General features: G+C 44.7%; 2 protein-coding genes across 3 annotated transcripts in view; one reads left to right on the forward strand and one right to left on the reverse strand.

Annotated features, from left to right (window-relative positions):
* The window catches only part of Ror (tyrosine-protein kinase transmembrane receptor Ror), a 359,630-nt gene that overhangs the window by 80,101 nt on the left and 265,274 nt on the right, over positions 1-14,255 (forward strand). The gene's annotated exons all lie outside the window — the stretch shown is intronic.
* LOC144470308 (uncharacterized) overlaps positions 7,505-14,255 on the reverse strand; it is a 33,768-nt gene continuing 27,017 nt past the window's right edge. For both annotated transcript variants that reach the window (XM_078181294.1, XM_078181295.1), the window contains exons 2-3: positions 11,652-11,788; positions 7,505-10,690 (exon numbers count right to left, since the gene is read on the reverse strand). In XM_078181294.1, the coding sequence (XP_078037420.1) occupies positions 8,267-10,690; positions 11,652-11,788 (2,561 nt within the window). In that variant the 3' untranslated portion in view covers positions 7,505-8,266. The remainder of the gene's footprint in view (positions 10,691-11,651; positions 11,789-14,255) is intronic.

Here is a 14,255-nt window from a genome sequence, read left to right on the forward strand (position 1 = left end):
ATATATAAAATGTTAGGTTAGAATACGTGTAATTTCTTAGTGGAAGATATTTTCTGCAATAACAATTTCGTTTTATTTTCTCCTAGATTATGAAAAGTAAACCTAAGATTGAAATAGTATAAAATAAAATAATAACTAAGCTTTCCTCGAATTCGAGTAACAGATGTGCAAGGATTCATTTGAAATGCATGTCACCCTTTAATGATGAACCCTCTAACAATTTAATTTCATTTTATCCTGACAATAGCACATGAAACCAAGACTGGAGCAAAATATAAAATGGTAACCGTGCATTCCTCGAATTCCAGTAACAGAGGAACGTGCAAGGATACGTTCGAGACGCATTTCGTCCCTTAACGAACGAGATTTCTAGGACAAACCCTCTAACAATTTAATTTCACTTTATCTTGACAATAGCACATGAAACCAAGACTGGAATAAAATATAAAATGGCAACCATGCTTTCCTCGAATTCGTGTAACAGAGGGGGGATGCGTAAGAATTTATTCGAAACGTGTGTCATCCCTCGACGAACGAGATTTCCAGAGTAAACGCCGATGAAAACGACATTCTGCCGCGCCGTGTTCCGTAAAATGTAAATCCGCAATAAGAACGAAACGGAATAAAATGGAATAAAGTGTAAAACGTCGGGTATGTACCGCCGTTCGATTCGGGTAGGAGAGAGAACCGTGTAAGAATTTAGTTAAAACGCGTATCGTCCGCTTTGCGAGGAAGAAAAATTTCGAAACATCTCGCCGGAAGTTTTCAGCCTAGAAAGCCCGATAAAATATTCCTCCCGGCGGCGGCGTGGGCCTTTCTGGCTCTAATAAAAAAGGCAGATGGAGAAGCGGCTGCAAGTTTCTCGCTAAACAAATTTCAAACACTCCGCGTTCCTCCGGCCTGCGGAACCTTCCAAGAATCCGCCCGCCCCCGTTGTTTTCTCGTTATTTCATATTACACTTGCAGCAGTTTCATTACTCTTTCGCTTGAACGCCGAGGGTCCCTACCCTCCCCTCCCTCCTTCCGACGGAGAATTTTGCGCCAAAAGACGACGAAGCTTTATTACGTTCTCGCGTAATTTCCCGCTCGCGGACGTAATATCTCCTCGGATGGTCACTCGTGTGCCGTCCGACAACACGCGTTTCGCCGTCTAATATTAAAAGTTACAAGAAACAAGAATACTTACTCGTTCGTTATTCCAACCCGACACCGCGGCGTTCTTTCTTTCGTTGCGCGATAACTCTTTCTCATTTCTATGACCGCTCGCTCTGTACGGGTGACGATTTTTTTGCGAGAAGAAAATCAACCTCGCAGGGGAAAATGAAGTTTGGATTAACCCTTTGCGCTCGACGCTATTTGAATTCGAAATGCGAAACTAATCGAATGACTTACCTTTTATATGACTCATTGACGCAATTTCTGCGAAATTAAGTCGATGTAACAGTTATATTTCTAATAGTTTTTTTTTTTTAAATAAACGAACCGGTAGTGTAAAAATTGTATTAGAATATTATACATTCGAGTGCAAACGGTCAAATGATCAATTTTAAATAAGAAATCGCCTGAACGATTTTTATCCCCTTACTTACGACCTCGAGATTAAATCAATAATAAATAAATAACTAATAATAAATAGTAAATAAAAAAAATTATAATAATAATTAAATAAACGAATGAGAGTTTCACCTCTTTCACCTGAGAATTTCAAAAAGTGTCTTTTACAACCCCTGCTTCCCAATACCTGAAAATAGCATTGAATTCTGAGAAGAGAGATTTTGATTACCGACCGATGCCATAAATAAAATACCATAAAACAGAATAGCATGCAATACATAGTCGATCCAACTGCGATGATTACTCCATTCCTCCGGCATGTATACGTGAAATCATAAACAATTTTATATAGAATAGTTCGATGCCAGAATCATCGCCAATAGCCGAGCAAGTATTTCCTTCGAATTTTTCTTGGAATCATGAAATTACAGTTGACCGCTAATTAAATAAAAATCGTTGGGCTTATCCTCCGGGAACCGTCCCGCTAAATGAAAACCAGTACATACCGCTTTTTCTAGCAACGCCTGGTATCGCTAACGACCATTTTGTCTCTTTCCAGGTAACTATACCCGTAAAATTCAGTTCGCGTGAATCCCGGCGTCCGAGGATCCCACTCCCAGCCATCAGGTAAATGGTTTACGAGGTGCGTAATTAAACCTGATCATCTTAACGGCCGTTGCAGCAGCAGATATCGGGCCAGTCTTCGGACTATAAATACTTACGATAGCCTTTTAATTGGAATTCATGGGGTCGAGTTGCATACTATTCCCATCCGATAATCTTCGAGCTGTTGCGTGATATCGGGCCAGCCGAGCAGTTAGGCCTGTTCGCGAACTCGACGATAGACGTATCGGGCAGAGCCTGTTGCTCAATTACTGTAAATTTCGATCCGGCTATTAATTAGAGCTGGAACCCGACACGCTTTGTTCACTTGGTTCTTCCGTTCTCGACGTCGAACCGGTCGATCTATCTAGCCTACCCCTGGAAACACTCTACCGCGAAAGAATGTATCGGGGGCTTTCAATTATTTTTAATTACTCCGCTGGTAATTTCACTTTGTTTTCTCTTCGATTCGGCTGTTCAAACTATTTCGGTCCAGCTACAGGCACGCGTCGAATTATATTATTTTTCTAATGGTATTTTTATCGCGAAATAATATCTCAAATCACATTTTCATTCAATTATACTTTCTTATTTTTAACATAATATGCCTGTGTCTGTTTAATAGGTGTACGATAATGAAACCTTGCAGCTGAATTATTCTCAAATATTCAAATTATCCATGTCAGACGTCAAGCGTATCACTTAATTTAATTGTAATAAATTAAGCTTCGTTTCTTTATGACAAATTTCATTTTCACATGGTCGAGGTAATTGATCGCGAATGAGAATGAAAAATACATTTAGGAGCAACGAGGCGTAAATTAGCCTTAACTGACGACTAATTAGCTGAATTAATAGCAATCGTTCCGATGTCGCAGCTTGATTGATTGATCCGTCCAGGCCCGATCGCAGAGTCTAATTTATATCGTTGATGGCAACGATTCGATTTTTACGAATCCGCGATACGAAAGTTCAATTAAATATCTCTTGGAGAATCGAAATTGAATACGTTTCAGAGAATCGAAATTAAATATGTTTCAGAGAATCGAAATTAAATATGTTTCAGAGAATCGAAATTAAATATGTTTCAGAGAATCGAAATGAAATATGTTTCAGAGAGTCAAAAGTCCGTCGTCAACCGCTTGCTATTTAAATTTCAAAATTCCACGGGTCAACCGCGGAGTTAGCTAAAGGAATTTCCATGAACCGGGATAAAGCGAGGAGAGAGATTTGTTTTGTCCATTGAAAGATTTAACTACGCAGTTCAAACTACAATAAACATGTTAATCTTCTTTATTAATGTTCCCGGTTTCCTCTGCTGGAAGCACTCTTTGCTATTCGTGCCTCGCATTAATGAGCAGGAGCGTTTGAATTTCAAATTACGCGCCGCTGGTCATAGATAGAATTCCCACGTTTTCTCGTCAAATGAAAACTAAAAATGTTGAGTGAAACGGATCGTTCTTCCATTACCGCTGTGCCGTAAAACAATTAAAGCGATCCATATAAATGCACGTTCTTTCTCTTTCGCATTTGTGGAATACGATGAATTTAATAGACCGAGTTAACTGTCGCAAAATAAAATAGCGAAATAAGATATCATTATTGAAAACTGTGAAATGTTATTAAATAAAATAGAGCGAGACTTCCGGAAAATTTAATAAACAGAAATGATAAAGACTGTAACAAAGTCTATGACAAGGCGCGTGCAAATATCTCTTCAAATACAAGGCGATCGTTATTAAAAGGTAGTTAAATATTAAATTCATTGCACCTTATAAAAGTATTTTATGACCTTTTTATTATTCTTAAATATACAGTCAGTTCCCAAAGTAATAACTATACGTTAGAAACACCCCGTATAAACCTGCATATCCTGCGTTTAATTAATCGCGACGAATGATCGATTGAAACAGAAAACGAGCACGTATATTCGAAGAAACGTTACAGTTTTCTGACGTTCTCGCACGGTAGCGTCTCCGGTGGATACCAAAGGACAATCCAGGAGCCTGTATAAGTTCTCCTTTCTAATCTCGGATGTTCCCAGCTCGGAGAGGATCGCAATTTCGCCGGGTCCTTCGTCTCGGGTCCTCCGGAAATCACGGTGCCAGGGAAGAAACTAGCCCCGACTGACATTTGCAAATGACATTAGCCCGTATTAACGTAGCGGGTCTATCTGCGCCGAGACAAAACGTCTTCCTCTGACTTGGGCGGCGGAGTCGTCCCCGTAAATTAGTTCCAAGTTAATCGGTGACGGCGGCGTAGGGTAGCGCGAGAGCTCGCGCGAGCGCGCCCGGCTCTTCTGGAAATATGGCCTCGCGAAAAGAGATAATTTGCATTTTAATTGCGCCAGTCTGCGCCACACCAGCTCGCTCTTCTCCGCCACCCTTTCCGCCGCCCTTCTCGCCCACCCTTCTCGCCCACCCCGTGGAGAACCCACCCACTCCTTGTCTTTGCAGGCGTTGACACCCTTGCAACCTGTCCGCGCCTTTTCCTGCGAGCGCACCGCCGCTGAAAAGCTTTACACCGGCATCCATTGTGCGACGATCCGACCTCCTTTTTCTTTGAACCCTCTCGTCGCCCCCCCCTCCGGACCGGAGAGGGTGGTGGCGTCTGTCGTCAGCCGGTGACTCTCCGCGCGGAATAATTGGAAGACTATTAGTTCGTCACCGCCGGATTTTACCAATTTATTTGTCGAATTGATACACCCGGGGCTCGGTGCCGCCGCTGAAATATTCTCTGCTCGCGTAATTGGCGGCGCGACGGCTGCGACGTCCGACGATAAATCGCAGACGGAATTTTTTCGCGTCCCCCCGTACCTCGGAAATTCAATTTTAGCTGACGCGAGACCCGAACTTGCCTTATTGAACCGCTGCGTGTGTGTCTAACCGGGGCCGTCGATCTTAGTTGGGATATAGTAGCCTGATAAATATAAATAGTGTTCACTATACCGTGCACCGTTGTTAGGCCAATTTATGAACAAGTGACAGAAATTAACCCTTTGCTCTCGAAGTTATTTTCACTGTAAAATTAAAATCATTTTCTCACTTATATTGTAGAGTACTATTGCATAGTGTTTTCATTTAATTCTATTCCATTTATTATATTATTATGACTCGTGTCAAGTTCAATATTTTTTACATTTATTAACCAGTAAATTTCAATAAATACCGACTGCCATTTTCGATTGAATTTTCTTTAATACACCTCTATAGAGCAACGCAAATGAAATAATTATCAATCGGAAAAGTCGACTTCTTACGTTCCAGCAAGGAGAATGCGTCCCCGTTTAATTATAAGTGCATTCAATTTATCCGGGCGATTCGGTTGCCGGGACTTCTTTAAATTTTTTCCGAGTCCGCAACCCCTTTAAGCAGAAATGGCCAGAGGGCGGCGGGAGGGGCGCAACTCGAACACAGAACGCTTCAGAAGTTTACCAGGAAGATGCTCGCGAACTTTGCCTTTAGCTACCACCCCCGCCGAGGCCATTAATAAATGGGGCTCTTAGAATAAGTTCGCCGGAATAATCAATAATTCGATGAATTATAGAGAGGAACGAATGACTCGGTCCAAAAATACCGACGATCCATCGGTGGTAATATCTTACCTGGGGTCGGTGAAAAGCTTCCATAAAATTGCGGACCGTTTATGGTGAATCGCGGAGGCCGGCGGGATCATTTGACGAACTTCTGCCTGGTCGGATTATACCCGATTGCTCGTTCACGGCCACCTACCCTATACTTTCCGTCGTCGGAGCGGTTTCAGCGAGGTCGCGTTGCTAGTTTCCATTGTAATTAATAGTTGTTAACGCTCGTTTTTCCGCTGCGATTTTGTCATTCGCGAGTCCTCGGTTTATTAATCCTCTGATTGGTCCTATCTTGGGGTCGCAACACGCTGCTGATAATTATAGCGCATTCGGAATTGACGGTTTTTGTTTGTGCATTTTTTAATGGGATTTTGTTTAAACAGTGTAATTATATGCGACGTTGTATGTGTTTGGGAAGTGCATTGTGGTAAAGCACTTCCATGCTTAGTATATTGTCGTATGTGTATATTATATTATAATATTATATATATTTATATATCTATATAAATATATACAATATTATATATCTATGTATATAATGTTATATATCTACGTATATAATATTATATATCCGAATATTCGTAATTATATTTATATATAATTCTCAAAGCAATGATAATTTGACAATGGTCATTACAAGTTACTGACTCTATCTATCATCCTTGTACAATATCTAAACAAGAATTGTTAAATTAATAATTTAAGAAAGATATGACATCATATATCATACGACATACATTATATACATTCGTTACAAATTAACGATCGACGCGTATACCTTCCATGCATAATTTACATCCAGCTGTTATCCTCCAATAAAATGCACAACATCTTAATCGATAAAGTCAATAAAAATCGATTAAAACAGCTAACTACATCATCAGCCGCATGTTCGACATAAAAAATTGTAAACCGCGTAGAAGTGATTACTCGTTATATTTCGTTTTTTTTATACACAAATTAGAATGCAGCCGAGTTTTAAGTACACAAGTAGGAACGGTCAATTAGCGATGCAATATACCAATATACATTATACAGGATATGTACAGGATGCAGCATTAATGCTAAATAAATGCATGAACGATCATCTCTCCGGGCGGAGTCCTCGGCGATGTGCACAGTGCTATCAGCGCTCGCCCCGTAAAGTGCTATTAACTTTTATTTCACTGAACCGGCGTGGCGCACCGGAAGATAGTCCGATAATCCGGTCGAAATTTAGGTCGCGGAGAGTCGATGGACCCGGGCTGACCGAGGAGTTGCGAGCGGCGCCGATTAAATATTAATTGCAATATTTAATTCGATCCACGTCCGACGTATACGTCGGAGAAACGGGCCACGCTCGCGTATTTCTTCCCGGGAAACACCTTGGACGATACCGTCACCTGGACACCGTCGGGTTTATGGTGGCCTGGTTCCGTCGGCGCCACTTTTACGAGCTCTCCCATTGGCTGCACGGCTTCGCGTAGTTACGCTGAAGGTCAATATTGCTTCTCGTAGAGTACGTCGTCCCGGGATCAATATTTCATTCAGATACTCCCGATCTGGCCACCTTTTCCATGATCTACGAAGACTCGCAATTTATTTAACGCTGTACCTGCTAACACGGTCGGGCGACCGGTTCCTTGTTTAACCCTTTACGGTTACATTAAGTTTGTACAGAGGTCTCGTGCCGATCGTAATTAATAATAGAACAGTAATGTGCAAGATTGAGAAGGAGGAATCAAATTTATTGTGTCTTTTTTAAAGTTTAAACGTATGTACAATATACATATATGTAAAATGATATGTTTTAATTTTGATGTGAAATTGAAATAAATAAACAGCTTTGGTGGCTAGAGTAAATATACGACCGCAAAGGGTTAATATTACTAGAGCAATCGAGACAGTTTCACAGAAAATGATCGTACAAATTATATTATTGGAACAGTTACTGTAACAGAAACTGTACTAAATAAATTGGATATTTTTGTCCGTGTTAGACAATGCACGCTGGTCACAGTTTTACTGTTCGTAGGCTTAATGTTAAACATTATTCACTCAGAAATTGTTGTACCATTGTTGTACCACTATTACTAACGTCTTAAATGTTGCACTAGGTTTATTAGAACACTCGAAAGGGTTTCTGCTCCCTGATGTCTTTCTCTTTGCAATCTGTATGTCAAGGGTCACCCGCATTAGTCCTATTTTCGCAAAAGTTTGGAAGAGCCCTTTTTTCATTTCACAAGAACATTACGGGCGCGCAAGCGGCAGAATTTTAACTTTCGAAAAGAACTAACACAGATCCCTATAATTCATTGCAGAATTTACCATTGCTACCCTGTACTCTTCAACATATAAAAGACTGTAGCAGCTTCGTGAGAATAAACCCCCAAGAGGTCCATCATCAAAACCCCCCATACCCTCGGCCATCAATTACACCGTCCACGCAATTACATCGTCCTTGCAAAGGCGCTCCGCCTAAGTGTCTCTCAGGCCCACTGAATTAGTCAACACACTTTCGCGGACCGGTCAAGTTTATCGCCTTGGCTAGATGCAGCCATTACCCCAGCAGGCGCACCATGGAACGCTGCCGCTGCTGGTGCTGGCTTTCCGGGACTTGGAAGGCGTGTCTCTGCTGCTGATGGAGGTGGTCCTCTCTCGTTCAGAGTTGACGGTCGCGTCTTTCTCCTTGATGTCCAGACTGCCGCTTCGGTTGGTTTTAACGGACGCTAGGGACGGTCTCTTCTTGGCGTTGAAGTACAGCGACACCCTCCTCGTCTGATCCTTCTTGGGCGAGTCCTGGCCGGACGAGGAGGACCTGCTCTCGTGCTTATCCTCCTGGCCCTCGGAAGTCGTGGTCGTAGTGATGCTGAGCCTTCTGGCCCTCTGCCTCGGCGGCTTTCCAGGGGATTCTGGGACCTCGGAGGACGCCACGCTGATCTGCTTCTTCAGAGTCCGCCTCTGCGCCGCAGGGGAGAGGTTGCTGGTCGTTTTCGCGGCCTTCTCCTTTCTGATCGTCCTCTTCCGACGTTGCCCGCTCGGCGTGCTAGGCGCGCTCTCCTCGTGCGAGCACATCTGCTCGTCTTCGTGGTGGGAGTCCCCGTCGATGGACGTTTGGGTCTGAACGGGAACCTTCTTAGCTTGATTGTCGTAGTACAGCATTCCTCTCTGCGAGTACAGACCCGTTCTTGAGACGAAAGGCATGTTCTGGTAGAGGTTCTGGGTCTGCAAGTAAAGGTTCGGGGTCATCCTCCGCAGAGTGGTCAGTTCGTATGGATTCGACGGGCCGATCAGGGTGTGCGGACTAGGCTTCTCGAAGGAGGTCACCTGGATCTCGTGTTTGGCAGCCGGGGAAACCAGCTTCCCGTTTAGCAACTGGTTCGTAGGGATCAGCAGGCGGCTCTGATCCGCTTGCACAGGTCTGTACCTGTCTCCCAACGGCCCTGTGCGATGGAAGTTTGGAGCGTTGGGCTGAGATCGGAAGTAACGAGGATTGTCCTCGCTTACTTGGACCGACAGAGGTCTGGTTACGTTGCTCTGGTCTCGATAGCTGGCGGCAGAGTCGAAGGTCCTCAGAAAAGGGTTCTTGAACACTCGGTAATCCATCGTCGGCAGTTTGGGGACCACTGGCGTATCCGGGCTGATCGGTTGCTTCCTGGGAGGCCTTTTCAGCGTGACGCTAATGTGGGATCTGTATGGCCTGGAGTCCGATATGTTGTCCAAGGTGTTGTCGCTCTGAGTCATTATCTGCGGTCTGGCCTCGGCGCTGATCGAGGCTGGCTGGGACTCGCTGGACAGATCCTGGCAGGACATGGACTTGGTCAGCTGATTACAGGAGCTTGTCCTGTCCTCGATCAGTAAATTGTCCGTGCTCAGGAACGTTCTCTGCTCGCCTTTGCTTCGAAATACGTTCTCTTCGCACGGAATAGCCCCGTTGACGTAGACGTCGGCTGACCCTTTCTGCAGCATCAGGTGACTCTTCGACACCACCGTGGACTCGGTTTTGGCGCTGCAGGAGCTACTGCCTGTGCCGAAGTGGCTGATAGTTGGCGAGGTGTCGTCTGTCTGCCTCTTACTCTTTGAGGGCAGCGGGGCGAAGAAGTGCTTAGGCTTGTCCTCGGCGTCTTTCATCCTCGAGTCGCCTGGACTGTGCTCTCTGAACGCCTTTGACGGACTGACGTCGAAACCCCAGCCGTTCTCGGCGGCTGCTTCAGGGTTCATCTGGTCCGCAAAATGAGTGGTGCTGTTGTAGGCGCAGTTCGTTTCTTTGACGCCGAGATTTCGGCTTTGAAGAGGCGCGGAAAATGTCGAGAACGAGGCGAAGCGTTGCTGGTCGTAAGCCTCCGCGTCGACGAACGGGTTGATCTGCTTCTGAGGGATCGTCAGGTTAGTCTGCCAGCCGACGGGCGGCGCGTGCACCATCTGATCGGTCTCGAGACTTAGTCCAGGGAGCAACGGCTCTGCCTGTAACCCAGGGGACACCATTTCCTGCATCGGCGGCGCCATCATCAGATTCAAGGTGCTCGGGAACTTGAACGGACACTCGTTGTAGTAGTTGGAAGCACTTAGGCCGGGCGGTTCGTACGCGGCTGGGTAAAACGGGATGTTCTCGTGCAGGTGTCTCGGCTTGAAAACCGGGAACGGGCTCTTCTCTTCTTTCGGCGGCTGGCCATCTTCCGAGGACGCTTTGTCCTTCTCCTTCTTCAACTCCTCCTCCTCCTCGACCACCGACAGGTCGTCGAAATCCACGTGCAGTCTGTGCAGGCTGCTGCTGGTCATCTTTTCCGAGGAGATTTTCTGGTTCTCCGCGTTCTCTAGCTGTTCAGCTTTATTGAGATCCTTGCCGGCGACCCGAGTGGTTTTGTCCTCGTCGTACTCCTCCTCCTCCTCCTCGTCCTCCTCGTCCTCCTCCTCCTCCTCTTCCTCGAGGGAATAGTCGGACTGCGGGCCATCATCCTCGTCGGAGCGGATCTGAAATACAAGACGCTCTGGAATTTCGCCGTCTAATCAGCAGACTGACGCGATATTTCACCGGGACTCGGCGGACGATGATAGTTTAGAGAATTTTCGGATTTCCGGGGTTTAGCCGATCTTTGCTCGCCAATCGTTGCTGAATTATGTCTTTCGTTCGAAGCCGACGAAGCTGGGACGATTTTGTCGCGATTAATTGAACTCGTGAAAATTGCGCAATGCGATAGACAATTGTCTGAATAAATTCGCTGTGCTATTTTGAGTTTCTACACTTGTTTTTGATAGATTGCAAATTTATATAATTAATTGTATCTTGACTTGAAAATTCTTTGAAAATTATTTAATAATGATTATAGTATTATCACAGTACCATTTGAAATCTAATGAGGCACGAGTGATTCTACATGCTTCATTAATTATTTACTGCAATAAGGGGAGACTCGTTAGTTCCTCTACATTACAAGCATCTTGTTAACTTTATCATACCAAAAGGACTGATATAGAAATACTTCGCAGAGGTCCAGCCTAAATATCTAAAAGAACAAATCGAGCAATAAGCTGCCAAGAGAAATCATCTCCAAAATAATATCCTAACATTCCAAAACGTTCAGGATACCGCGACTCCTGTAGAATCATATCGAGTATATAATATCGAAACTACAAGAATATCGATTTCTCTTTACCCTCGAGACAGAAGACCCTCTTTAGCGGCAATGTCCACACCGGAAGGGACCCGAGCTAGAATCAGCGATCTAGGTAACGTTTTTATCCGAAATGCAATAACAGTGGAAACATCGTTGTTTACGTATCGGCGAGGGCGGGCCGAGGATTCCTTTTATTGGAGTACTAAGAGATTTATCGGGGGGTAAACGAGTCTGGCAACAAACAGGCCCGGAAGTCCGCGGAATCAAATTATTGATCACTCGTCCCTCATTACACCCAATTTCCCGCGGACTTGTACCTCGTATTCTTCGCTCTCCTCGCGACTCTTCTGCCTCTTCAGAATCTCCTCGAGCTTGTCGTACTCGTCCCGGAGGCTCCATATCTCCCTACGCAGTTGCTCGTTCTCCTTGCGCAGCTTCTTGATGTCATTCTGGCCTGGAATCAATCGAACCTTCTGTTATCTACGCAGATTTTATCAGAGCGACGTTTTTGAAGAGTCCGCGGGAAGTCTTTTTATTATATTGTATAACGGTACGTTATTATACTAATTGCTCAATATAATAGCGTATTGTTATTCTATTTATTATACTATACTGTTTTGTTCCTATCGTGCTACCATTGCAATGATTTTATTTCAAAATGGAAGTGAACAATTCTGTAGCCAAAGTTTCAGCTCGTTCAGTATTATCTGCCTGAAAATCGACAATGAAATCAACTCTAATTCAATCGCAACTACTATAGATATGAACAATTGACTCGCGAGCTTACTCGAACTTTCCATTCCCGGTGCCGGGTCTAGGCGGTCTGTTCGCGATGTGTTTTTTCCGCGGAAATCACTTAATCACGATCCCCGGGCCGACAACAGACGGTGCACCTATCGAAACGATCGATCATTGGTCAAGCCTCGGCAACAATCTCTGGCCTCTAACCCTTCGTCTTTCTTTCCGTCAAGGAACCGGTGATAAATCACCGGGGCCAGACCTTCCAATTACTTAACCGGGCACAGAGATACGAATAAAGCGCCGGCGCACGCTATCCCGGGGGCCGACGAAAGGCCTGTTTCGCGCGAAACAAATGAAAAATCGCGATCGTTGCACGGCCCTCCCCCTCTTGACACGGTTTTTTGATCGATCGCCGGCCACGGCCGACTGCTAGGACCCCGGAGATTAGGGGACCGATTAACCGGACTTCCAGTTTGCTTCCTTTGTGCTTTGCTGCCTGTTTCGGGTGATTAATGCCGTGTACTTGCGCCATGACGCCGGAGGAAGTGCGGAGGAAACGCGGAGTTTAAAAGCAAACACGCGAGTAATGGGGCCGAGGCTGTCTTTTCTGCGGCGAGCACCCTTCGACTGTCGATTCCGCTGGATTCGAGCGATCCTTCTGCGCTATTCTTTCCTTCCAGGTAACTTCCTGGATAGCCGAGGACGTCTTTAAAACGTCCGAACCCTTCGGCGCTATTTTCACTCCAAATTCGAAATAGTTTTTCAGACTCGTAGCGTCTGAAACACTTATAGTGTTTAGACGTCTAAAATACATTTTATGGACATCTTAGGGGCGTTTTATAGACATTTTTAACACGATTTTTAGACCGTTCGTAGACCGTTTACAGGACGTTCGCGGACCGTAAGTAGAAAAAGCAAAAATAAAGAGTACATTTAAGAGCGGCTTTTAAGAAATTAACTCTTGATAAATTAGCAGTAAAAATAAATTAACAATGATTAAATTAGCATACACGTATAGCTAATAAAAGGAAGAAAAACTTTATTAACAACTGTAGAAAATATACTGTAATCCTTTTTTTAATAATATCACAGAGCTCTACAATAATTCACTATTTCAAAATCCTTTAAATATTTATCCTACTCGACCAGCTTATTGTTGCGAGAAATGCACGAAAACCGCTGTAATAAAATCCAAGCTTAACGATCGGACGGTAGACGAGATGAAGCTCGATGACGAGACGCCCCAGCCATAATCTCGAGGACGAATAATCGAGCATATACATATCCTGGCGACTCGGAAAGAGCGTTTGGTCCAGTTTCACGGCTGCTTATCGGCGAGGCGAGGACGGTTTATAAGCATCCGCGCGATAACAGGTCGGTTAATCTGCTCGGCGACCCGTGCCGGTGTAACAAGAAAAGCCATGTGGTAAATCAGGATTAGAGCGCGCCGCTCCGGAAATTTAAATAATTTAAACCTTTCCGGTGGTTCATAAATTCGGATTTTCCGCGCGGACACCGACGGCTATTTGGATCCTATTAAAACTCGCGCCTGCTCACGGTCGCTCGCGCGCGCGCGCGCGCGCGTCCACCGTGGCCGATTCTCCCTTTCTCCCTTTCTCGCTTTCTCGCTTTTAGCCTACGCCCCCGCGGAGGAATTCGCGGAATTAGCTGATATCTCGTCCTGCCCGATGATGATATTTAAAGGCATTACGCCGGCCGACAAATTGCCTGGGACCACCGCGAATTCTTCGCGCCGCTGCTGCGTCCTCCGCCCTTCCACCGGGTGGCCTCGAATTATCTGTCGGGAGGGACCGTATTACCTCCGCACAAGTATCATATCAATTATTACAGTATATATTTGTAAGCGATCTCTGAGATGGTCGCCGGTCAGGCGGCGCACTGTTTATGTCTCGGAGATAAGGAGGTCTCTATTTGGGAGATGAGATGGTTCGTCGAGGGGAGGGGGCCCTTTTTCGAAGAGAAAGGGGCAGTCGAATAAAGATCTTTGCCAAAGAAGCAGCGCACCTAATTTCTCACCTTTTGTCTTCTACAATTATAATATATAATATATAGATTCTGTTGTCATGGTATTATGGCTGTAGTATAAATATCTGCATACGGTATTTAATTCTGAGGCATTTCTAATCGATTACAAAACGTATATTATAATATTATCAAAT

This window comes from Augochlora pura, chromosome 5 (assembly GCF_028453695.1).
Source record: "Augochlora pura isolate Apur16 chromosome 5, APUR_v2.2.1, whole genome shotgun sequence".
NCBI lineage: Eukaryota > Metazoa > Arthropoda > Insecta > Hymenoptera > Halictidae > Augochlora > Augochlora pura.